Source organism: Microtus oregoni, unplaced genomic scaffold, assembly GCF_018167655.1.
Source record: "Microtus oregoni isolate MIOR12 unplaced genomic scaffold, Mior012 000060F_008, whole genome shotgun sequence".
NCBI lineage: Eukaryota > Metazoa > Chordata > Mammalia > Rodentia > Cricetidae > Microtus > Microtus oregoni.
The window spans coordinates 127962-155323 of record NW_024543843.1 but is presented as its reverse complement, the minus strand read 5'-3'; the positions used below and the strand labels follow the sequence as shown (position 1 = coordinate 155323).

The window sequence follows — 27362 nt, the reverse complement described above, 5'->3', positions numbered from 1 at the left end:
TTCTTTCTGTTCTCTGAGTCCTGCAGTTCCTAGACACTCTGTCCCTGCTGTTTCTCTCCCTCTTGCTTTGGGTTATTATTTTACCTTGTATTTTGGATTGTGATTTGTGTGTCTGTCTGTCTGTCTGTCTCTCTGTGTGTATCTTTTCTTCACCTACTGATCTTCGGTATGTGTGGTAAAGCCAAGGGGCGGTGTGGTCTTTCATTTTTCAAATGTCACACTGTCCAATGGATGGCAGGTGCCATATTGTCTTTAGAACAATCCAATCTATTAGCCTATTTATGATGGTTTGCTGGACATATGTTTTACTTAGGATTTTAGTCATTTGGGTGTTTTGTTTAGAATTTGTGGTGGTTTGTTTGAAGTTAACCGACCACTCTCTGCAGCTGTATTATGCTGAACACCGCCGTGTTGTCTGACGTTAACTAACCATTGCTGCTTCCCTCGTGACATTGCTGAACACATGGACTCCTAAGGTAGTGGAGAAAGTGATGCTCTAGTTCAGATTAGATATTTTCTTTAATCAGAGAAACAGTTTTACTTAGTTTTTTAAACCACAAAACGAAAAAAAAAATTAAAAAAATAAAAAACACAAAACGATCAGTTCTATAAGTAAAGCGTTGGGCACTCCCTACCACTCCACGAGTTTTCCTTTCCTTCCACACTGAACACAATGTGACATCGTGTTGGGAGATTGAAGGCCCCTCCCTGAGCCAGGAATTCCACTCAGGTGAAACCCAGAGGTGAGAACACAATAGATTTGAAAATGGCTCACTGGCAACTCTTCGTTACCTTTATAGTTTTAAATTAAAATCTTGTCTACTTCATGAACTCTTTTTATTTGGGTCAATGTGGTTCTAAGAAATGTTGAGGATTTGGGAAATCAAAGGGACCTAGAACCAAAGGAAATTGCTGGAAGAAAATGCATCTGTGGATGTCATTTCTTGTGAAAGCTATATTACCAGTGGACAGTGGGGGTTCTGGGAGCGACAAAAGGGGCCCCTAAAATATGAGCCTAGATTCCCATCAGTTCCTAGGTGGAGGTCAGGATGGTGATTCCAGCAACCCTTTCTATCTGCCAGGTCTTCATTAGGACTTCCTTCTTCCTCCTCCTTTTCAAGTGCTCAGGCTCAAACCCAGGGCCCTGGGCAACAAAGCCTGTGCCTCAGTGCCAAGCCACACCCCCAAGCATAGCTAGCTGCCCCATGGAATTACAGCAGCTCTTGTCAAGTCATTTATACCAGATAGCCCTCTCCTGCCACCGGGCTGTCAGCCTGGCCAAGCAAGTCCATTGTTGACTGAGTTTGATTGTGGTGTCACCTGGCGCCATGAGTTTTCTGGCTCTCGTCCTGGCCTCTTTCGCTCCTCAGGGCAGGTGCCTCCTTGCTAATGAAGCAGGGTCAGTGTCGTCACTATTTAACAGTGTCTCGCTGTCTCGCTTTCACTTGAAGATGTGCCCGGGAGGCAGAAGCTGTTGACACTGCCTCAGATAAAGCACCGAGGATAGCAAATTGCCACAAACCAAGAACGCCAGAGGGAAGTCGAAGTGTGCCAAGTAAGACGGAGGGGTGCCTGCCACTCTCCCTGTTGCGAAATCGGCCACTTCACTTGTCCCAAGCACCCATCAGTAAAAGCAGAGGACCATCAAAGCCTACTTCCCCATGCCCCAAACTCAGAGGGAAAGTGGCTCACACTGTGGAGGGCCCTTTCTCTCTTGACATGCAGCGAGGTATCACTTAGCTGGGTCTTTATCTCGAGTGCTAACTGACGCTGTTAAATTTCTGCCCTGGTGCCAGGAAATAGTAATGAGGAAATCACACTCTGTTCATCTTGTACTTGGAAGTTATATTTAGAGAATCGTGTTCTTGAGCCAAAGGGCACTAAATAACCCTAAACTACTCAGTCCACTTGAAGAGATGAGGCCTTGAAAAAGTCTCCTTGAGACCTTGCTTGGTGCCCCGTGTCTGTAATCCTAGCACTTGGGAAGTAGAGACAGGGGAGTCAGGAGTTCAAAGCCAGCCTCAGCTGCGCAGTGAGTTGGAGACTAGTTTTGGCTGCAAGAGACTCTCTAAAAATTTAAAGGGGGAGGGGAGTTATCCTACTGCCTTGTAGAAATTCAAATATAACTAAAAAGTAGGACTTCAGGGCTTTCTTAGCTATTTATTTATTAAAAGGATTGGACCGAATGTGTTACCTTCCTCCAAAATTAGGTAGCTATTCCTATTCATAGGGATTGCAGTGGTGTTAAGGCCTCATCCCTGCCTGTGTTGTTTAAAGCAGTGTACTGTCTTATAATGCTTCAATGCTCACAAAATTATAATGTAGATACAGTGTAGGCATACAGAGATATGTGTGGGTATATAATTAAATGGAGATGTACATCTAAGCACTTCGCCTTCCTGAAAACCCTCTGGGACTGTTGATGAGTTATCTGCCTCTGGTATATATAGTTTCTTGTTTGCCACGCACTGACTGATGATGCAGCCTCGCACAGGCTCCCACGAGGATCACGTGAGCTACTCCGTGCATTGTGTGCACACCCCGGAACAGTGCTCAGAAACATGAGTTGTCGCTGTTACTTCCATTATCCGGGTTTTTTTTTTTTTTGTTTTTGTTTGTTTTTTTTTTTTTTTTTTGGTTTTTCGAGACAGGGTTTCTCTGTGGTTTTGGAGCCTGTCCTGGAACTAGCTCTTGTAGACCAGGCTGGTCTCGAACTGACAGAGATCCTCCGCCTGCCTCTGCCTCCCGAGTGCTGGGATTAAAGGCGTGCGCCACCACTGCCCGGCTCATTATCTGGTTTTTATGTTCATTTATTCTCCTAGTTCGTAGCTGTAGTTTTAGTGTGCCTTCCGTGGCTGTGATGAACACTGTGACCGAGAGCAACTTAGAGGGAACGAAAGGAATTCTTTCCGATTGCACTCTTGAGTCCTAATCCAAGATTGAGGGAAGTCAGGGCAGGATCTAAAATGGGAACCAGTCAGGAACTCTGCTTGCTGGCTCCCTCCCAATCTTCTGTCCAGCTGTCTTTACTACACAGACTAGAGCTCCTGCCTAGGGATGGTACTGCCCACAATGGACTGGGCCCCCTACGTCAATGGTCAGTCAAGAAAATGCTCCATAGATATGCTTACAGACCTATCTGATCGAGGCAATCCCCCAGTTGAGACTCCCTCAGAAGATAACTCTGCGCTGTGTCAAGTTGGCAGCTGAAACTGGCTAAAACTACCCAACTACATTTGATTTTGCCTTTCTTGGCTAATAAATAAAAGTCTAAAAGTGCCTTATCTTTTCCCCTGGAATTTATTTTTCACGTTGGCAAAGACTATGAGAAACCTCTGAACGTGCTAAGCATAAGCAGTGGTAAGTCAGCAGAGAGCTAAAAGCGTACCTGTGGGGTGTGCTGAGAAAAGCGGTCCTGCAGTCAGCACAGGCCCTGGGTGACCAAGGTCATACGCACAGGAAGTCACTGCTGTGTTTTTATCGTAAAGCGAAACAAATCCTTCCTTAGATTACACTTCTACCAAGGCATTCTATGCTTCACATTCAATTCTTAGCCCGTGGGGGCGGGAGGCACAGCAATGCCAAAGAGCTCTGAAAGCCACTGAGTTCCTGCTTCAGTGGGACATCAAACATGCAGATAGGACGTTCAGCTTGTCGCATGGTAGCTTCACGTTTGGCGGCTGTCACGCTCAGCAAGAACGCCTAGCTCCATCTCATCATTTCCACATTCAGCGGAACTAGGCTTTTCCCTCATGGTGCCACACACACAAGTGACGGGATAGTGAAGCTATGTCCCCATCTCCAGCTCCACAGAAACAAGGGCGCCGAATCGCTGAAGGCAGTGACGTTTTGTGTGCTCTGTTTGAGTCGGAACAAAACAAGCCAGGAAGTCAGGGAATCATTCCTGTACACACACACACACACACCCCACAGCTTGAGGTGGCTTAGGCAAGTGTGGCATCTTGGAAGAACACTCTACATGGAGTCATGACCAGGAAACTAATTGGCTCCACTTAAGCAACTGAGTACTGGACTGATAAGGACTAGCGTTTCCAGGAGCTTGGGCTATCGTTATGATCAGACCATTTTTGTTATAGCCATAACCCTCACTCATGAGTCTACTCCCCCAGATAAGCCCATATTCTCCATGTGTCCTTCCTTATTGTCCTTTGCTCATACGCCGTCAGTAAATATAATAAATAGCTGTTGCAGAAATCCTCCTCCCCTGAGATCGATAGCATCTTGCATCTGCTGGGGAATTTCACCTCTGTGATATCCTGCTCCACAAGGCAGTACACCTGGCTCTCGTGGGCCTCCCAGTGTGACCAGTCTACCAGTGGCCCGTGTGACCGCCCCTCCAGCCCTATCCACACCTCTGGCTCTCCAGCACCAGTGCTTTCCTGGCTAAAATTCTCCCACGGAGGCACTTTCCTCTGCCAATTCATGTGTAACTCTTCCTTCAAATCTTCAATCCAAAGTTGCCCATTTTAGAAAGTCTCGATCGAGACTCCTCCTCGCTGGTCCCTTTGGTTCGCTTCTGCATCACCCATAGCATACTTTGCTACGTTCGCCCACTTCCTTGTGAGTGGTCTGCATTCCATCTGTTTCTTCATGGACCTATGAAGTTTTGCTCACCTTGATCATCTTTACACACACATGGATTCTAATGGAAACTGTTTAAGAGAAACTATCAGCTTAAAAATCTTCTAATAAAGCCCCATCTTGTATACATAAAATTTCTCCTGAATGTCACTTTATAACTAAGCCATTACACTCACTATGTCTTGCCTTCTTTTTACTATACGCATGCTTTTATTTTCCAGTCTGCAGAATGAAATTCAAATGAATTTAGTTATCTTTTTTTTCACGTGTACAGTAAACAGGATGCCAAATGACCTTGTTTAGATGGAAGGTAACTTCCCAAATGTCGGTAAATTAACTAACTGTCTTCTAGGTTTATTGTAATTTGGTGTTGTCTCTTGTCTCCCTTTCTCCTTCCTTTGATCTAGTATTGAAGTCACAGTGTTACATATGTTTTATGTACGAGAGCTTTGAAGTGAGAATCAATCACATCTGAGATCAAGGATCGTCCTTACCTCCCTTGTGGCATGAGCTATAATTGGCACTGGTACCATCCAAGATGGCATGCTAAGCGCACGTAGATGTCTCCGAAATGTGGTGCCATCTCCATTCAGCAGCGTCTGTTTACTGCTGCTCTGTCGCTCTGGTTGATCTCAGAGCAGGGACCCCCGGGAACCAGGCACAGAGCAGACAGGCTAAGGCGCGGTGATTATGGAAGTCCATGTCTGCGGGTGTGAACAGGGTACTCGATGCAAATGCTGCCAGCCAGATCTTGAGAAAGCAATCCCCTTGGCATGAGCAGGGGTGGGAGGGCCCTGCTGACCAATCTCCTGTCCTGATCCTGTGGTCCACTCACGGAACTTCTAGGTTCTCCAAGACTCGAGGCCTCCATTATGGAGCAAGGTTTGCGATGCTGAAACCTCGTAGGTAAATGCCAGAGATGTAGTCAACACTGACTCGTAAATGTCTGTGGCGCCTAAGACTGTATTTTTTGACTGTATTTTTTTCCTGCATGCTCATCCATCGTGGTGTTCGTAAGTAGCAAAAAAATGAGCCTGATTTGTTCTCCTTTGTAGAGCCAGGCCGAGGCCCACTACAAAGGAAGTAAACATGCCAAGAAGGTCAAAGCACTAGAGGCAACGAAAAATAAACCCAAAATGGTTTCTTCCAAGGACAGCGCAAAGGCTAATCCCAGCTGCTCCGTCAGGCCAATCACAGGCGACAGCTCTGACAAATCAGGTCAATGACACTTTTTGTTCTTTGGCATTGTTGTGTTCCTCCTCCTGCCCCTCCCACCCTCCCCGACCCCATTTTCCTCCTTCTCCCCCCTCCCCTCCCCGCTTGGATGTTGCATGTTACTCTCCATGATTTATTTCTGTAATATGATATGTTTCCTTCACAAGAAGGGATATGTGTTCGCACAGAATGTAAGCATTTGATATGTCGCCATTCCATGTTGTAGAATATATGCCTTTAAATATATGTGTGTGTATATAAGTATATATGGATCGAAATAACCAAAGACTGCTGGTCACATGTTCAGACAAAAATCAAGTAATGGATATAAAACAGTGGTATTGCCTCTTTCTGTTCCTTCTGTGTTTGGTTTGTGTTACAGGCTTTTTTTTTTTTTTGGATAAGAGATTCTTAAGATTGTTCATAATAGATTTTTTTAAAAATCTAATCTCAGTGAAGAGTTGGGGGTGACATTTACAGAGAGAATGACATTAGTGGGTAAGAAACTGTGTTTAGAAGTAACAGATTCTGACTTCATCACACCACTGTGAAGCTCTCCTCTGAATTACAAATCGATCCAAATAATTTAAAGGAATTATTTACAATGTCATGAGTTGCTTAACAGAAAGGTCTTAATATATAATTAGAAATATGCTGTTGAAAATTCTTTAATACAGAACCTGCAATATCTGGGTGAGTTCTTTCATTGGGAAATAGAGTTCTCTGTCTTTCTCAGTGTGGCTACCATGAAATTGGATGTTGATAGGTTCCCCTCTCCCAGCTGCCCCTGGGACCCATAATGGATTTATCATCCTGTTTTAGTGGCTAGCTGTGGAAGAGAGTCTGCTAAAGGACACTAAGAGGACGTGTCCCTTTCGTTATGTTCGATTCTGGCATTAGAGACTTCTGTGTTGTGGGAAATACACACTTCAGGTTCTCTCCTGATCATCAACATCCCTGTAGCACTTGAGGAGGAAGCTGAAGAATGCTTACCAATGACTTCCCGGGGCCATTGGAAATGAGCAAATCCATTACTGTAAGAGGAGAGCTCAGAACGCCTCTTCAGATAAGAAAACTATGTCCCGTAGATGCTGGCTCCGAAAGCATGGAAGCCTAGAATTAAGCTACCAAATTTGGTGTTAATAATAATTCTTTGTGCTTTATATGATAGGGTCACCAAATGATCTTATCAAGAAAATGTGATAAATACTGGATTTTTACATAGCATTTATAACCTTGTAAGGAACAAAACCCCTGTATAGATGAATATAAAACCTAATATTCAACTTGTGTCTAAAGCAGTTATTAGTGTAGATGCCAAACCCTATTTCGATGTGCGCAGTTTCACAGTCGGCATCACGGCTCATGGTGAGGCCAACGTCAAGATGGCTGTCTGCTAGCAGTTGCCCTGTGTTTGGGAGAGCAGAATCCATCATCCCCTGACTTCCTGTCAGCTTTCATTTCCCAAAGAATATTGTTGCCTTTATGAGGCAATACTCTGCCAAAGGTTTTATTACCTGAATTGTGGTCTTTACCTCCAGCAGAACTTCCAAGTAAAAGGATAAAATAATCGAGGTTAGTGTCACCCAATTCCCTCGGTTTATTTTGTGGTGTGAGCTAATCAAAGAGCCAGTGGGCTCCATAAATATTCGAGCATTGCAACCCAATGTGCTCAGTGTTTTGCTTAAGCCCGGTAACACTTGGGAATTGTGTTTGCTCTGAGGGCGGTAGTAAAAGTAATGAGTAGAACGTGAAGTGGAAAGAGTCAAAGGGTAGAGGGGATCGAATCAAGGACAAAGCAGTGTGGACATAGAAGATGCAAATGAGACAGACCAGGTTATAATCATAGCCTCTCTTGGGCCTATAGGGGGCCCAGTGAAGACTGTTGAAATAAATTCTACCAATTCAGGGTTTTTCTTCCAACATGTGAATGCTAGCATTCGCCAAGGACTTATGTTCATGAAGCAGAGAGACTCCCCAGGCCACGGTTTGCCTGGTGAGCTATTGGAACAATCTAGAGTCAAGGATGCCAATGATCTAAACAAAGAGAGAAAGCTGAGGTTCAGGAGAAAACCTGGGGGATGAGAGCAGAGAGATGAAAACAGAAATCACAATGCAGCATCTCTAAGGTGTGTGTGAGGTGGTCTTTCATCCCACAGTCTCAGCTTTCCCTGTTAGAGGACCGCATGCCCCTGTCACGGTATTTGTAGTCTCTCAGCCTGTAGCTGTCACTGAGAAACTCCCCAGATTTGTGTCAGCAGTAAGGAAAATGTTTGCATTTGGGAGTGCCTGTTTTCCTGACAGTCACTCAGAATCTATATATTTGTGAACACACTGATTAGATTACTCGTGGTTTGCATAAGTATTAATGTAAATGGAGTGTATTATTTCTATGAGTGCTAATAAAACACCAACATCACTTGGGAGCAGTATTTGAAAATAATTGAGCTGTACCTGTTAAATGTATGTTCTTCCCCTTTAGTTGAAATTCATTTCTAAGCAGGAATTCCTTTGTGTTTTATACAAGTTCCAAATGAGGAAGCTAGAAACTTTGGCCAACTAGAGAATCTTTTCTAAGCAGCATCACCGACCGTGAATTGCTAACCAGCTAGTTCTAAGCCCTTGAACTGCTCCCATGGCTTTGCCATTATCTGTGTCTCTTATTCATTTAAAATACTGTTTGGAAAAAAACAGAAAACAAAAAATAAATAAATAAAATGGAATAAAAAACATTCCAGCCCTTTGTAAATGGTCTGGGTAGAATGGGGTGAGGGAGACTAGGAAGCAGGATGGAGACTTAGGGTAGTAGCTGGCGGAAATGCTTCATCAGACGACATTGTCTCTAAAGTGTCAGCTGAAACCGAATCAGTCGCAGGGACTCCTCGCTTGGTTGTCAAGTCCCATGAGGCTGACATTCTCCAGCATTTTGTTGTTGTTGTTGTTGTTCTGAATAAAGAGTCCCTGACAACTTATTTTAAATAGTATCTCTGATACCTAGGTTTTTGGAGGAGAAGTAAGCCAGCCATTTGATGTCTGGGCTGCAGGCTTCCAATGACATAGAAAACCATTATATCCCCAGGGTTCACTAATCCAGCGTCTAGCCTCATGTTCTAGGATCAGCTCAGGAGCAGAATGTTGTTTAAGGGAAGCACAGCTTGACGGAAAAGAAAGAGCCCAGCATCGAGGAAGGCAGCTTCTAGGATTCACTGAGTGCCATTGAGCTTGAGGTGAGGATTGGGAGTTTCTGCGGAGGAACATGGGGGCCCAAGGACCCCTCCGTGATCCTTCATGCTACCCTAGAGCACACTTGGTCTATTCTAAGATGGTGCTTCCCACCCTGCAGGGATTGGGTGAGCCTTCCTACCTGCAACTTTGACACTTGGTGTAACCATTTCTCTCTTTTTTATGTTTTATTTGGAGACATAATTTGGCTCATGTTGAATCCAGGTTTGTGCAATACAGAGAGATTTGTTATAATAGAACCAACAGATGTAAAAAGGTCAGGATGACATGGCAAGCTCTCTGGGTCTTTCTCTCAGGTCAGTAAACAGAATAGGTTTAAACTACAATAAGCAGGTGTCTCATTTATAGGAAATTCCAGCTGCGTGATTTCTTTTAAAGGCTAAAGAAAATTGAGTAAGAATAGCTGTCCCACTCAATTCTTAGAAGTTGAAGTAGAATTAAATGTAAAATACAGATAAAATACTTTCTGGCCTCCCAGGATCTGCCCCAACTTTTAATGATGCTTCAGTGGGCGTTGGAAACATAGTGAGGAGGAGGAGAGAGTAGCTGGGGAGAATTAGGGTCAGAACACAGCAAGCCTTAGGTAGCTTTAGAAAGACAGCTGGAACAGATAGGTTAGAAACTGCACCCAAACCTCTCCCTGGAGTTCAGGTGTCGTAATGGTGTGAGACACTGCCCATCCCTGTCATGATGTGCCCCACATCCCACTACAGGCTCTTTCAGCAATTCAGAACTTGTAGGAGGTTCAAATTCACAGAGCCTTCAAAGGAAACCTTGTTTCTTACAAATAATAAATCATCAACACAATCAGCCATGTTCTACAATCCTAGGCTTTTAAAAAATTAACAAAGTACTACAATGAAGAAAATGTTCTTGGTTTAAAGTATATATGACATAAAAGTAAGCAGGATTCTAAACAAAGGAAGGCATGAGGAATGCTTATAAATTTATAAATGCAATTAAGAGCAAAACCAAAGAACACAGAACGTTTTGTGTAAAATACAACCATGGGAGCATTAAAACATGCTTGGTTTACAAGATGCAGGCACATACGTGTTTTCATGTGGTGCCTTCAGGAACCTTGCAACAATAGGGTGAAAATCCATATCTGCTCTTTCTTTGTCATGCAGACAGCTGGGTTTCCATAGTTGCTTTTCCTCTATCCTGTAGTAGAATGTGGTACATGTGTGTATTTCTGTCAGATTCATACAACAATGAGTAGAAAGATTTTTTTTCCTCCTCTAAGGGCTTTTCAGTCTCACAGCATTTTAATATTTGAAGTGAGTGAGTTTTAAGACAAGTAACACATAGTTACCAGCACCTCCAAGTTGCTCCCCAGACTATGGTATCAGTGAAGAACCGGAGACTGGAAAAGTAGATTCTCTTGAGTGTGAATCTGCGTGACTCAAATCCCAGCAGAGTCAGGAACAACCTGGAACTCGGGCTTCTTGTTCCACGCTTATTTGATCCCAATCACTCCTAAACTTCTCTGACTTAGAAGAGCACACAGGAGTGCCAGGGGATAAATCAGGGATCACTAGAGAACTGTTTCCCAGAGTTAGAAAGCAGGATCACACTTTACTCTTCAGTGGCCATTGACATGTGAGGTACTCCCAGGGACTGTGAGAGGGAATGTCATACATTGCTTTGTTGATAATCCTAAAATTCTTGTGTGGCTGTTACCGGCAGTGTTTAACTGTAATAGGAGGGGCTTTATTTCAGAACCGATGCTCTTTATATTTAAGGAAAAATTTGAATAAAAGCGTTCACTTCAGGTAAATGGCACGTGACAAATGTGTAAGCTCTACCTTGACAGCTGCAGACATTGCCTGCCTGGAGACAGATGATGCTGAATGAGATGGGGCCAAGCTCAGAAAGGACACTGCCAGCGGCACAAGCCTTGCCCTGCCTCCAAACGGGGGCATCTTGCTTGCCTTCGGCCCTGTCCACCTTCCTAACAGAATTTAAAACCATTCCATTGAAAATGCTGGCTGGGAGGACATGGGGATTGTTTTGTTTGCTTCACACCAGTGACCTTTGGAGACTGTGAGGTGGCAATGGGGGTGTCAGGAGAGGACACCTTAGTGCAGCACATTGCTGTCGTTAGCATGTGATGGTTTTGCATGGTGGCCGTTCCTCAGGTCTCACACAGAGAGCTGGGATCAGCTCATACGTAGTTCGGCTTGTCAGTTGGTTGCATGTATTTACCCCAGTGCTTCATGGGAGGACATCCTCAGTTTTGTCAAAGAGTGCTTCTCGCAAAGGCTTATCGTTTTTATGTGCCCCCCACCCCCGTGTGTTTAGTGGATTCTATGCGTTGTTACAAATGGAGCCAAGTTTTCCAAACGCCAGCTTCTCATTGCCACTGATGGCTGCTGGATTCCATCTGTTAGCCAACAAGGTCTTCCTCCATGTGCCTTCTCCCTTCCTGTATCCAGCACCGGGACCTTGTGCTGTTAAATAGAAGAAAATGGCAGTCTCTTGCTCTGACCGTACCTGTCATTTGTAGACAAGTGCCATCGTAAATTTACCATACATCTATCCAACTCCAAAAAGCCAAGATTTAGTAACCCTCATAAAGTAATAGATTAAGTGTATTTATGGCAAACATCTTAAGGCTGAAGTTCTGGGGTACCGTCATGTAGAACATAAACGAGCCCCATCTGTCTGAAGAGAACAGACCATTATACTAAGGCTCATATACTTATGAAACGCTCATAGATCGTGAAGGCTTTCAAGGAAACTTTCAATAATGAAACTGCCTCCGTCTTTGCTCAGGACAGGAGCGACCTGCCAGGCAAAGCCAAGGACGCTAGAAGCATTTGTCCCCACTTGAAGCTGACTTGGAAAACTGTTTGCAGTAGCTTCCAGGCAAATAATGCCAGGAGTTTCCTGTCACACTTTCTGCTTTTAAAAACTGCCCCCCCCCCCGGGGTTGCTTTAAAAAAAAACAGAAAAAAAAATAAGACTGATTTATGACCAACCTGTTAACTTATGATTTACCGGGGACGTGTCGTGAGCCGCGTCTCCTTCCCACAAGCTGGGGCTGTGCCTCATTAAACGACCACCTTTACAGACGCCCCCTCCTTCATTTCAATCACATCCGTCTCCTTGGCTACCTTATAGCCACGACATTTCTGCGCTGAGGAGCCACTGGGATGGAAAAGGCCTTCTGTGTCCACGGAATGATTTTGTACAACGGCAAATGCCCTTGAGATTTCAACAAAGGTTATTATTCATATTTTAATGGCATTCCTCTTATTTGCTTCAGGAAAAAATTCGCTTGTTGTGGCATATTTTTCTGACAAGCGTGGCTGCTCACATAGAGCTACTCAATAAGTGCTTTGTATTCCGTATGCACGGCACATACATACATGGGACAGCTTTTTTAGGACTCTGGGCCCAGTTTTAATAACCTTATCTAGTGCCACACAAAAATCAATTTTTTTCTGGAATTTTTCAGAAGTAGATCTCCCCCCACCCCCACCCCCAGCCTTGCTTAAGGAGGCCTAGATGTAGCTTGATCCTCCGCATCTGGAGAGAGCCAGGCTCCACCTTGGCGATGTCCAGTGGGGCTGATTTGGCAGCTGTGCCAAATTAAGAGCATTAAGGACATGGTTTCCTACACCGAGACTGCTAAGGATGTTGTGGACTTCACAGGGACCCAGGTGGAGATTTGCTGTAGGGACAGAGCCACGAGTGTACTTGCCTAGAAGAGTTGTGGGTCAAGGACATTGCAGGAAGCTCCTACTAGACAGGGGCTGGTGGAACAGTGGAGGAGAGTCAGCCTCCAGATAGCCGAACTGTATAGTTCAGTGTGTCAACCCGAGAGAATACAAACAGGAAGCCAGAGTTCAAACCTGTAAGAGCTGCTTCTGGGGCAAGCAAAGCTTAATTTCATTCTTCTTGCCCCTTTCCTCCTTCTGGAACAATAATGTCTCCTGTTCAGGCCTGTCCCACTGTTACATTTTGGAAAGAGCTCATTTAGATTCCGCAGACTCGGAGCTACAGGGAATTAACCTTAGGATGAACTGTGCCTTCTATTGCTCTCGACTGATTTGGATAAGACTTTGGGCTTTGGACTTGTGAGTCTGGGATGAGCTAAGATTTTTGAAGCAATTGGAATGGGATGAATGCATTTTGCCTGTGAGGCTGTGAGATCCGTGGGAGCCAGAGGTGGAACGCTGTAAATTGAGTGTCTCCTCCGAAGCTCATCATGAATTCAATTTCAACTGGCACAGCACAAAGGCCTTCACCAGATAGCAGCACCATGTAGAAAGTGGCCCTCCCGAGACACCAGACTTCCCGGTCTCCAGAGTTACAGAAGCAAATGTAGAGTGTTTATCAAGCGCTTAGTTCATGTTATTCTGCCATAGTGGAGAATGGAGTGAGGCACAGCCATGCTGGTGACCATTAACATACAACCAGGGATCGCTCCGTGCCTGCGCTGTGCTAAGTGCTTTATGTAGACTCTCTTATTTATGGGCTATAACCTTCCGATGGATACTGGAAAGGGAGAAGAAACTTAGAGACCTGTCTCCAGCTTTTAAGGTCGGTGTATCACCCAGTGTGTATCTCAGCTGCTCTCCTATGGATGTGCAAGCCTTTGGAAGAAGCTTTGTGGACTATACTACTGTATGGGATTTTTGTTGTTGTTTTTGTTTTTGAGGTTGTTTGGGAATTTTTCTACTAAGTAGCACTACTTGAATTCTCTTATCTCAAAGGATGTGCTTGCTGTTCCTTCCCCTCAGCCTACTTTCCAAATGGTTTGTTGTCATCATCGTCCTTGTTTTGTTTTTAATCAAGTTACGCTGAGCACGGTGCCACGTGCTTCTGTTGCTAGCAGTGGGAGAAAGAGGCAGATAGAGCTCTGTGTGTGTGAGGTCAGCCTGGTCTTTGTGGCAAGTTCTAGGCCAGCCAAGACGACATAGTGAAACTTGAAGTTATCCGTGGATTTTCATTATGATGTGTTAGTCAAGGTGTGGTTCTGCGTCTGTAGCCCTGTGAAAGCGATATGAGCCTAAACCCATTAGTTTGCTTCTCATTGACGTCATCTAATTATGACTGAGTCGTGCTCTCTGACCTTCTAGTTCCTCCTCTATAAAATGGGAGCGTTAGGACTTTCAGGATTAATTGGCTGAAAAATGCTAGGTGCTCAGAGAAGTGCCTACGAGCTAACAGGCGTTCAATAAATGGGAGCCATAAAAAGCAACCGTTTGTTCACAGGTATTCAAGGCCCTGTCCCTGACTCTGCCATCATTTCCCGCCGTACTGATATGCAACAGTGACCTGTTCTCACATTCCCTTTATGAGGTTATTGCTCAGAGTCATATATGCATGTGTGTTTTCACTCCAGGACCTTGTGAGTAGATGAGCCCAATGTCTCGCGAGACATTCAAAATGTGCAAGAGAGCCCTTTGGTCTTCCTCCCATTTTTAAGTAACAAAAGAAGCATTTCTCCACTCGGTCCTTCTGCTGGCTTGAGTGTCCTGTCCCTTCTGGTATCGTATTCTGCACCTGGCAGCCACATAGGTATTGTATCGATGCTATTAAGAAAAAGTTTGTGGCCGGGCGGTAGTGGCACACGCCTTTAATCCCAGCACTTGGGAGGCAGAGGCAGGCAGATCTCTGTGAGTTCGAGACCAGCCTGGTCTACAAGAGTTAGTTCCAGGACAGGCTCCAAAACCACAGAGAAACCCTGTCTCGAAAAACCAAAAAAAAAAAAAAAAAGTTTGTGTCAGGAGCCCTGGTCCCTGCCCTGGATGGTGGGTGAGGCACCATGACTCTCATTGGCTCTGGTATCTTCTCCAATCAGTATAGAGGAGGCGAGGCCCAGGTTGCTGGAGCACACTCTGTATATGAATGACGGCAGTGCTGAACACAGGGACAGCCCAACGCACTTGCACCTGCTCAGAGAGAAGCTTGGGTGCTAGATGTTGAGCAGTTGCTCAGGCTGGAGCCAGCCCTTGCCATCGAGAGCAAACATTCAGAGGACACGGGTGATCTGGATGAGAAACATCCCCTCTGGCTAGTCCCAGATGGCATTTGTGTCAATAAGTAAGAATTTTATCCGCTCATGTTTTTAATCTCCAACTATTTACGAAGCTTTCTTGGCATATGATTATTTGGGTATTTCTTATGAGCTGCTAATGACTTAACCTCTAAGTACACATTTTTCCTTTTAACTATGAAATAGCATAAATAAATACTAGAATTCCTTCTCACAATAGGCTTTTATTTTGCTTTCAGATATTTGAATTTTTATCTGAATTTCATAATTTTTGCCAACTTAACCAGCAAAGTGGCTATTAAGTTAAAATACCAGCCGGGCAGTGGTGGCACACACCTTTAATCCCAGCACTCAGGAGGCAGAGGCAGGTGGATCTTTGTAAGTTAGAGGCCAACCTGGTCTACAGAGCGAGTTCCAGAACTGGCTCCATAGCTTCTGAGAAACTCTGTCTTGAAAAACCAAAAACCACACAAAATAAGTTTAAATACCATTTTTTTCTAGCACACCATTGTCCCTAGTTCTCTCTTAACAAATGATTTTACTCAATATTGAGATGCTGTAACGTGGTGCAGTCATTTCCTTAGTGTTTATGAGGGACTGACTCGAGGACCCCCAAAGTATACTAAAATCTGCAGATATTCAAACTATAATTCAAGCAACTACAGATCAAAACTATTCAGGTAAGAATTACATCTGTATTGAACATGTATAGCTATTTGTTTATCCTTATTCTTTAAAGGTAGTAAAAATCCTTCCCTATCTCATTTACACTGTGTGGGTGTCATAAATATTCTGTGGGGACTATATATATTAGGGAGGCTCGTGTAGGTTCTGGGCAAACACGTTGCTGTTTTGTATAATTGATTTGAAACAAGCAACTTATAACAAGGGAAGGTTGCCTGGGACTCTTAGTTTTGGAAGCTTTGATCCCCGATCATTTGACGCTGTCACTTCTGTGCCTGTGACAAGGCAATACACAATAGCTGTAAGTGTGTGCCAAAGCAACACTGCCTCATTGCTTGCACGCAAATTAAAAGAGGAAGGGACAGGTGTCCATCCTGTTATCAGCTTGGAAGGCAACCCCCCGCTCACCCAGGGACCTAAAAACCTCCAGCCAGACCCACATTTAAAAAAAAAAAATTCCACCACCTTCTAATTGTCTTGAGGCAAGGACAAAGCCCATCAGACATGGAATCAGAACTGTAGCAATTCCTGAGACCAGGCAGGAGAAAGCAGCCCAAAACAAACTCCTCTGGAGACTCAGCCTTTTAAATTAAAAGTGACTTTCCACGGTCAGCCGACTTTCCTCGGCATCTCTAGGTCTTAAATATTAAGCTGGCTTTGACAACTTCATAAAGCCTCAGACCGAATTCAGAAACAAAAGTCAGATGAGAACTAGCAAAGTGTGATGGGTGTTTAGCAATGCATTCTTTTTTTTTTTTTTTTTTTTTTTGGTTTTTCGAGACAGGGTTTCTCTGTGGCTTTGGAGCTTGTCCTGGAACTAGCTCTTGTAGACCAGGCTGGTCTTGAACTCACAGAGATCCACCTGCCTCTGCCTCCCAAGTGCTGGGATTAAAGGCGTGCACCACCACCGCCCGGCTAGCAATGCATTCTTAAAGATCCCTCGCCTCCTCGTGCTGCCGGAGTGTCTAGCCCTGTCTCCTTAGAGCAGAAGGTCCCTAGTTAAGTTTTTAAAGCCTGTGGGCTAGGTACCTGTCTGCCAGGGATGGCCTGGGGCTATAAATTTGTTTCCCAGCAGACAATTTTTGGCTCTGACTAGGTGAAGAAAGAGCAAGTGTCCTCCGCAGCTCTCAGGCTGACCTTTCCTTCCTCAGTGAGCAACTCCCCCTGCCTGGATCATCAAAGCCGTCCCCCTTGGCTGAGCTTGTAGCTAGGGAGGAGAAAGATGAGCCTGAATTCAAACAGCTCCGTCTGGGCTCTGTGAATCCAAAACTGTGTTCTCTGAAATAGAGTGATACATTTAGCCAAATAAAAATAAATAAAAAGACCCTGTTCCTTGTTCTATCTTGAAAATTCGTTTTTTAATCTTATTCCCAAAATTTGAATTCCTACTCCCTAAGGGTCTTAGTTTGAGTGATGTGAGTTACTTATTCTATTTTCAGTAATAAAGGTGCCTCAAAAATAACTGTTTCATACCTCTTAGTGACAAATCAGAAAGGGGGCAATTTTTCAACCTGAAGAAGTTGAAATATGCTTTCTCTATTGTACAAGTCAAATGGCTGGGAAACTATACAAAACAGGAGAAAGCTTTTCATTAGATTCAGACTCCAGCAAACAATCTCTCTCTGCACTCACTCGGGAAAACTGATGAGTTCACGAACATCCACACCAGTTCACTGACGGCAAGTTGGGGCCGCCAGCTTTCAACATGGAAGTGTTTGGTCGTGCAATGGAGTTTTCATCTGAGCGTGAGGCCGGCTGCCTTTGCTCCTGAACAGGGAGCTGTGTTACAAGGGGCAAAGAGAGCCAGCAGCCTACAGTCAGGTAAGGATGGCAATATCTGACATTTTGTTGAGCCACAAACCCCTGGCAAGGCAAGGCCTGAAGACCAGAACCTGACTGACAAGGTTTCCGACGGAATTGAGGACAGCTGCCTAAGTCAGAACCTTATGCAGGCCCAGAGGTCCCAGATGCCAGTAGAACACAGGGCCAGTTTTGAGCTTACAGAATCTGTCACCCTGCTTTTGTGAGTCCTAAATAACTTTAAAGAAGTAGACTTTTTTCTTACTTTTTTTTTTTAAAGGACTTACAAAGCCTGATTCAGCAAAAGAGGCACGTTAACTTAGACGATGCTTACCTGCCTCCAGGGTTAGTCTAAAGGCCACCATATGAAAATTAGGCATAAGCATAGTTAATTAGTAAACATTACAGCGATCAGCCGTGCTTGACGACATGGAGTTTCTGGAACTGGGCTAGGATGTGGTCATGTGGCATTAAACAGCCAGAGCCCGACAGCTTCAGATTGGTGGAATGGTTTCATGCTCAGGGACTTCTACAAGCCATCTGTAATTCCTCTATCTCTCTGTGACGGCTTGGTATTTCTGGACTGGTGATTGAAGTACTCTACCCTGCTTTTCTAACTTGCTGTACAGGGAAAGGGCTTCCAGGGTCCAGGTTCAGGGGTATTCTGACGTTCCTTCCCGAGTGTGGAACTGAGATTAGGCGTCTCCCAACAGGAAGTCCTCTGACTAGTCAAGCAAGTTAGCCAGCTAGATGTGAGACAAACCAGTCTACACTACTATGCCAGGAGAACAAGTAAGTTAGCCAGCTAGATATGAGACAAGCCAGTCGACACTGGCTCTGCTGGGTGAACTTTAGGGACACTTGAAATAGATTCAATCTATGTAGGACAGTTAATCAGAAAACATCTAAATGGAAGACTAGAAGATCCCAGTCTGCTGAGTCAGACTGGACCACCAGGTATAAAGCTTGGGGACCTCATGTAGGTGTGAGTGGTAAAATCTCCATAATGGCCTTCAATGATGATACCCCAAAGGGTATAGAAAACCAATTAATGGCACAGTGCCTAGTACTTAGAATTTCTTCAGAATATTATTGTATAAATATATCAGCCCCCATAATAGTTAAAAATGCAAAGAACAGTAGCATGATATAAGTTAATATAGGGAATATAGAACATCCATTGAAGAAGAGTTGCTAGGCAGGAATCTCTAATGAACCTCCAAACAGAACACAAAGAGTTCCATAGGTGGGATATTTAGCCATGAGTGTGACTCTGTGGTAGTTCTTATCTAGTATGGACAAGGTCAAAAGATATCAGAAAAAAAAGGGCATCACCATGTATCTCCACGTTGAAAGCCAGCAGGCCACTTGCCATCAGTGAGCCCATCGGTTTTCTTGCATGAGCACAACAGATTTTTGTTTGCTCTGCTTTGATGCCAATTAATAGTGGTCTCTTGTTTTGTATACTTTTCCAGTGAACTAGCTCTTACCAGGAATGCAGAAGCCAAAGGTTCCATCACGACAACCCAAAAAGGCAAGAACAAGAGAAAAATAAGTTGATCGCGAACAGGAAGCAAGCTTACTTGCAGAGGACTGGCTGCTAGTCTTTGGGTTTTTTTCCCCATGTGCTTTCTATCTCCTGCCAGGGTACCTACAGGCAGACCTTCATCTGTATTCACAGCTCTTTTAATTATCAGCTTTGTTTATCTCTGTGCTGTGCAGTATTGCTAACGGAGAACATAATGAAATATCCAGATGCGTTTCATTTTATGAAACATTAAAATATTGAACCTGTCGCAAATGACCTACTGTATCTCAAAGAGATCCATCGTTAAGTGAAAAACTGCAACTTGAACGGACACATTAACTGTTGCAAATACGGGGGCTGGCGAGATGATTAAGGGGTTAAAAACGCTTGCTGTTCTTCTGGAGAACCAGATTTCAGTTCCCAGCATCCCTGTCAGTTAGCTCACAACTACCTATAACTCCAGTTCCTGGGGATCTCATGCCTCTGCCTGTCTCGAAAAATCAAAAAAAAAAAAAAAAACATTAAAGCATATGCTGTTTTCATAAGTGGTAAAGGTATTTTACATAACTAAGAAATATATGGGTTTTTTTTTCCTGTGTCATTTACTTCACTCAATACAATTCAGTAGTTAGCACTGACGTTTTAAAATTTCTATTCCTGTAGCACTATCTAGAATTAGGCATCCTGTAGCTCAGTAGAACAATTGCCCATGGATATTTTCTGCACACTTGGTACAGAGATAGGTGAAGATGTTTCCAGGATTCAAGAAGCTCTCTCTTGACCATTTGTGAGTGCAAATAAATCACTCTGAGATAATAGAATAATTATATGAAGAGGGAGGGATCACAAAAGCACAATAGGGGAGATGGGGAGATCTGACTTCAAACCGAAGAGCAAAATCATAAACGTTTGTTTTAAGATTCGGAAAGATTCGAAGAGGGTGTGAGATGCAGTAGATGCTGGAGAAATGTTGACCAGATGAAAGGGTGAACGTGCTGATAGCAAGGATACTGAAAAGATTCTATCATGAACTTTGTTAATTAAATATTGAAGTAAGATGGGGAAAGAGCACAGGGCTCCCTGCTGACACGACAGCTTAGCGGAAATGAGGACAAGAAAAGTACTTGAGAGGATTTCTCTGCGGGGCAGCTCAGTCCACTTAGCATCCGTGATGTTGAGTTTGAAGATCCATGAGACATCTAGACATAGACATGAGGAAAGGGTCTTGAACCATGAAGAGGGGGTGACCTGTGAATTTAAGAATCCATGTGGTAGACGAAGTCTCTAAAGCAAATTAAATTTATAATACCAAAGAGGAGGGTGAACGTAAGGTGACCAACCCTAACGCATGCTGTCTCTTAACTAAGGCCAGGCAGAAGAACAGGTTCCAGGGAAGGACCTAGAATGGACTGTTATTGTAAAGATGAACAGGGAAATGATTGTGGGAGGAACTACAGTCATCAAAGGAAGAAAGTGTGTGGCTATCAAGGGAAGAAAATCTAGAAGCGATGAATGCAGAGGGAACACTGGTTTGGGTGGGTTAGGATGGGAGAGAGGAAGCAGAAAGGCCACAGCTCATGGCCTCCACACATCAAAGAGAAGACAAGTGAAAAGCGCCAGGGGTGAGCCAGTTCAGAGAAGAACCCTTAGAACCTGGAGCTCTCAGGGCTTCAGCAATAGGAAGAAAAGAGTTGACATCATAGAAGAGAGAAGATATGGAAATGTCAGAGAACCCAAGTGCAACCAGACACCTTTCTCCTCACAGACTGGAAAAGCTTCAACATCAGGGACAACCTTACCAAGACTCCCCATTCTGTGAAGAAGCAGGAGACCAGACATTTGCTAATAAAGGATTAGAGTATCAGTAGCAAACTGAAGACAGGGAAAGCTTCAACATCGGGGACAACCTTACCAAGCCTCCTCATTCCGCGATGAAGCAGGAGACCAGACATTTGCTAATAAAGGATTAGAGTATCAGTAACAAACTGAAGACAGGGAAAGCATCCACAAAGATGAAGACGTATAATATGTTCCCTGCATATAATACTTTTCCCATTTGTTGGCCTTGTTTATTGAGCTCTTGCCCATATATAGAAAATTTCAGTAATTTGCATCCACTAATCTATATTCTTTTTTCTCTTCTCTTACTGAAAATGGATTTTTCTCTCATAATGTACCCAGATTACAGTTTTCCCTCCCTCTGTTCCTTCCAGTTTCTTCCCACCTCTCCTCCCATCCAAATCAACCCGTCTGTCTCTCACTAGCAAACAAATAGGTTTCTATTTAATAATAATAAAATATAATAGAGTAAAATATAAGATAAAACAAAAACCAGCACTTTGGAATCGAGCAAAACAAAGAAACAGAAAAGAGCCCAAGAGAAGGCACACGAAACAGAGACCCACTCATTCACACACCCAGGAATTCCATAAAAACACTAAACTGGAAGTTGTAATACTTATTCAAGGAAACTCTTCCACCTCCTTTTCTGCTGATTCCTGAGGCAGGGGATTTGATATAGACATTCCGTTATGGCTGAACATTCCAAGGTCTCTCACTGGTCTCTGTATTTGATCCCATTTGCTGCAGGTGGGAAACTTCTCCAATGATAACTGAGCAAGTCCCTGATCTATGAGTATGGGAAAATGTTCTTAGGAGACATTTTGGTGTTATGTTTTCTTTTTTTTTTTTAGAACAGCAGTACTGGGTTCTACCGTAGGTCTCTGGGCTGTCTAGTCTCAAGTTCTTTGTCACCCAAGCAGAGTTGGGTGTAGGTTCCAGCTTGTGCATTGGCTCTCGAATCAGATACTGGTGGTTTACTCCCATATACTCTGTGCCACCATTGCACTAGCCTTAGTGTGCAGGAGGACACCATTGTAGATAAGGGGTTTGTGGCTGCATTGGTGTCTGTGTTTCTCCTTTGGTAGCACATCGAGTACCTTCTTGTACCAAAGACACTAGCATGTAGGTATGATGGTTCCGTGTCGGCAACAGCTCCACTTCTCTGTGTTCGGTGAGTTGTGTCGGGGTTGTCTTCAACAGTGGGGCTCTGCTGTCAGTTTGTGGAGAGCAACTTACAGTCTCAGCTAAGCTTAGGTTGTTTACGGGTTCCTCTGGGATTCCTTTGGCCAACACCTCAGTTATGTGTAAACCATTCCAAGTACTAGAGGCTTCATCTGGTGACAAGAAATGTTCAGCTGAAGCTCTGTCTCCCCCATTATTTAGCGATTTTATTTAGCGATCTTTTGTGTATATGTATATTTTAGGAAGAAGTATGTGTGTGTGTGTGTGTGTGTGTGTGTGTGTGTGTTTATTTTGCTGTATTAGATTTCCGTATGATTCCTCAAATGACCCTTAATTTTAACTGTTGTTCCTCATACCTCCTCCCTTGTCTCCCTCCTCCTTTTCACCTCCATTTGGTCCTCCCATTCCAGCTCCACCCCCATATCCATCCATAACTGTATTATTTCCCTTTTCTAGGGATATCTATCTGTGCCACCCTCAATCCCTTACTCTATACCTAACCTCTGCGTTTAAATGGATTGTAGCTTGGTTAGCATTGAATTAACAGCTAATATTCACCTGTAAGCAAATACATACCACATTCGTCTTTCTGGGTCTGGGTTACCGAACTCGGAATGATTTTTCTAGTTTCATCCATTTACCTGTACATTTCCTGATTTCACTTTTTAACAGCTGAGTAATGCTCTATTGGGTACATGGACCACATTTTCTTCAGCCATTCTGTTGAGAAATGTCTAGGTTGTTTCCAGTTTCTGTCTGTTATAGCTAGGGCAGGGATGAATGTGGTTGAGCAATTGTCTTTGTGGTGGGATGGTGTGACCCCTGAACATATGCCCAAGAGTAGTACTGCCAGATCTTTAGATCAATTCCCAACTTTCTGAGCAGCGACCATATTGATTTCCATAGTGACTGTACAATTTTACATCCCCACCAGTATCAGATGAGTTATTTATCTTATTCCATTTCCTTGCCTGTATGAGCTGTCATTTGTATTGTTGATCTTACACATTCTGACAGATGTAAGATGGGATCTCAAAGCGGTTTTAATTTGAATTTCCCTGATGGATAAGGATGATGAGCATTTATTTGTTTGTCAGTCATTTGAGCTTCCTTTCTGAGAATTCTCTGTTTAGATTCCCATTTTTAATTTGGTTATTTATTTTCTTGATGTCTAGGTTTTTGAGTTCTTAATATATTTTGGATATCAGCCCTCTATCAGATATGTAATTGGGTAAAAATCTTTTGATTCTGTAGGCTGTCTCTTTCTCCAAATGACGGTATCATTTGCCATACAGAAGCTTTTCAGTTTCATGAGTTCCCATTTAGTATTGATTGTTGATCTTTAGTGCCTGTGCTAAAGGTGTTCTGTTGAGAAACTCTTTTCCTGTGCGGGTGAGTTCAAGACTATTCCCGACATTTTCCTATTAGGTTCAGTGTATCTGGTTTTATGTTAAAGTATTTGATCCGTTTGGAATTAAATTTTGTACGGGGTGATAAGTATGGATCTATTTGGATTTTTCTTTGTGTAACTGTCCAGTTTGACCAGTATTGTTTGTTGAAGATGCTATCTTTTTTACAATGTGTATTTCTGGCTTCTTTGTCTAACATCAAGTGTCTGTAGGTGTCTGAATTTTTGTCTGGGTCTTCAGTTAGATTCCACTTATTAATGTGTCTGTTTTTGTGCCAGCGCCATGTGGTTTTTATTACTATGGCTTTGTAGTACAATTTGAAGTTGGGATGGTGATAATTCCATAAGTTCTTTTATAATTCCGGATAGTTTTAACTATCCTGTTGTGCGTGTGTGCACGTGAGAGAGAGAGAAAGAGAGAGAGAGAGAGAGAGAGAGAGAGAGAGAGCTTCCATATGAATCTGTAGATTGCTTTTGATAGGATGGTAATTTTTACTATGTTAATCCTACTGATCCATGAGCATTGGTGAATTCCATCTTCTGATACCTACCTCAAGATATTTTATATTATTTGAGGCTATTGTGAGTTTCTAAGCTAAGGTGTTGTTTCCCTGATTTCTTTCTCAGTACATGTATTTACAGGAGGGCTACTGATTTTTGTGAGTTAATTTTGTATTCAGCTACTTCACTGAAAGTGTTTATCAGTTGTAGGAGTTTCCCAGTGGAATGTTTAACTTATGCATAATATCAGATCATCTGCTAATAAAGATAATTTGACTTCTTCCTTTCCAATTTGCATTCCATTGGTCTTCTTCAGTTGTCTTATTGCTCTAGCTAAGATTTAAAGTACTAAGTTGATTAGGTATGGAGAGTGTGGACAACTTTGTCTTGTTCCTAATTTTAGTGAAATTGCTTTGAGTTTCTCTCCATTTAAGTTGATATTAGCTATGGGCCAGCTGTAAATTGCCTATATTATGTTGAGGAAAGCCTCTTGTATTCCTAATATCTCCAGTACTTTTCTCATAAGGAGGGCTGGATTTTGTCAAAGGCTTTTTCTGCATCTAATGAGATGATCATGTGGTTTGTCTCTTGGTTTGTTTATATGGTGGGTTACATTTATAGGTTTAAATATGTTGAACCATGTTTGGGATGAAGCCTACATGATCATGGTGGAGGTTCTTTTAGATCTGTTCTTGGATTAGGTTTGCAAGCATTTTGTTGGGAAATTTTACATCTATGTTCATAAGGGAAATTGCTTTGTAATTCTCTTGTTTTCTCAATCTCTATATAGTTTGAGATCAGGATGACAGTGCCCTCATAAAACAAACTGGGCAATGATTGTTTTTGTTTCTGTTTTGTGAGTTTTGTCATTAACTCTTCTTGGAAAGTCTGGTATAATTCCTGGGCTTGTTTGTTTGTTTGTTTGGAGATTTTAATGACTGCTTATATTTCTCTAGATGTTATAGATCTGTTTAACTTGCTTATCTGATCTAATTTTGGTAAGTGAAATATATTGAGAAAATTATCGAGTTCCTTTAGATTTTCCGATTTGATGAAATACAGGTTTTTACTTATATCTTTATGAATCTCTTGGTTTCCTCAGTGCCTGTTGTTATGTCCCCTTTTCATTTCTAATCTCGTTAATTTGGGTGTTCTTTATCTGCCTTTTAGTTAATTTGGATAAGTGTCAATCTTAAGCTTTTATTAAAGAACCAACTCTGTGTTTATTTCATTGTATTGGTGTTTGATGTTGTTTCTATTTTATTGATTTAAGACCTGAATTTGATTACTTCTTGATGTCTACTACTTTTGGGTGTAATTTCTTCTTTTTGTTCTAGAACTTTCAGGTGTGCTGTTAGTTACTAGTTTGAGATCTTTCCAGTTTTTATTTTTATTTTTTTTTCTTCATTTTATTTTATTGAGCTATACATTTTTCTCTGTTCCCCTCTCTTCCTCTACCCTCCCCTTCTACCCTCTCCCATGGTCCCCATGTTTCCAATTTACTGAGGAGATCTTGTCTTTTTTCTACTTCCCATGCAGATTAGATCCATGTATGTCTCTCTTAGGGTCCTCATTGTTGTCTAGGTTCTCTGGGATTTTGATTTGTAGGCTAGTTTTCTTTGATTTATGTTTAAAAACCACTTATGAGTGAGTACATATGATAATTGTCTTTCTGGGTCAGGGTTACCTCACTCAATATGCTGTTTTCTAGCTCCATCCATTGCCTGCAAATTTCAAGATGTTACTATTTTTTTCTGCTGTGTAATACCCCATTGTGTAAATGTACCATATTTTCCTTATCCATTCTTCGGTCAAGGGACATTTAGATTGTTTCCAGGTTCTGTCTATGACAAACAATGCTGCTATGAACATAGTTGAGCACATGTCCTTGTGGCATGATTGAGCATCTTTTGGATATGTACCCCAAAGTGGTATTACTGGGTCTTGAGGAAGGTTGTTTCCTAATTTTCTGAGAAATCGCCACACTGATATCTAAAAGGGTTGTACCAGCTTGCATTCCCACCAGCAATGTAGAAGTGTTCCCTTTTCCCCACAACCTCTCCAGCATAAGTTGTCATTAGTGTTTTTGATCTTGGCCATTCTTACAGGTATAAAATGGAATCTCAGAGTTGTTTTGATTTATATTTCTCTGATGACTAAGGATGTCTTTCAGCCATTTTAGATTTCTCTGTTGAGAATTCCCTGTTTAGGTCTGTACTCCATTTTTTTTATTGGATTATTTGTTCTTTTGATGACCAATTTCTTGAGTTCTTTGTGTATTTTGGAGATAAAACCTCTGTCTGATGTGGAGTTGGTGAAGATCTCTCTTCATTCTGTAGGCTGTCGATTTGTCTTGTTGACCGTGTCCTTTGCTTTACAGAAGCTTTCAGTTTCAGGAGGTCCCATTTATTGTTTTTCTCAGTGCCTGTGCTACTGGAGTTATATTTAGGAAGTGGTCTCCTGTGCCAATGCATTCAAGTGGATTTCTGGTCCCACCTTTTCAATGTTCTGTAAGGAGAGAGAGAGAGAGTGAGAGAGAGAGAGAGAGAGAGAGAGAGAGAGAGAGAGAGGCTGCTCCTTTGATTTTCTGGTCTGGGATTATTTATTCCATGTGTTTTCTTGGGTGTGTTTAACCACTTTAGATTGGAGTTTTCCACCTAGGATTCTTCTATAGGGCTGGACTTGTAGATAGGCATTGCTTAAATTTGGTTTTATCTTGAAATATTTTATTTTATCCATCTATTATGATTGAAAGTTTTGCTGTATACAGTTGTCTGGACTGGCATGTGTGGTTTTCTAGAATCTGTAGAACATCTGTCCAGGACCTTCTGACATTCAGAGTTCGTTGAAAAGTCAAGTGTTATTCTAATAGGTCTGTCTTTATATGTTATTTGATCTTTTTCCCTGGAAGCTTTTAATATTCTTTCTTTATTCAGTACATTTAGTTTTTTCATTCTGATGTGACAAGGGGATCTCTTTTCTGGTCCCACCTTTTCAATGTTCTGTAAGCTTCTTGTACCTTGATAGGCACCTCTTTAAGTTAGGGAAATTTTTTCTATAATTTTTGTTGAAAATATTTTCTGTTCATTTGACCTGGGTTTCTTCTCCTTCCTTTATTCATGTTATTCTTAGATTTGGGTCTTTTCATAGTGTCCCAAATTTTCTGGTTTCTTGTACCAAGGTTTTCTTAGATTTAACATTTTCTTTGACTGAAGTATTCGTTTCTTATAGTGTCTTCAATGCCTGAGTCTCTCTTTCATCTCCTATATTCTGTTGGTGAGGCTTGCCCCTGAGCTTCCTGGTCGAGTTCCTACATTTTTCAGTTCCACATTTCCCTCAGTTTGGGT

General features: G+C 42.6%; 1 protein-coding gene across 6 annotated transcripts in view; it reads left to right on the top strand.

Moving 5' to 3' along the window:
- The window catches only part of LOC121439152 (zinc finger protein 385B), a 165420-nt gene that overhangs the window by 121567 nt on the left and 16491 nt on the right, over positions 1-27362 (top strand). For all 6 annotated transcript variants that reach the window (XM_041639655.1, XM_041639654.1, XM_041639658.1 and 3 more), the window contains one exon: positions 5658-5820. In XM_041639655.1, coding sequence (XP_041495589.1) covers positions 5658-5820 — 163 coding nt within the window. The remainder of the gene's footprint in view (positions 1-5657; positions 5821-27362) is intronic.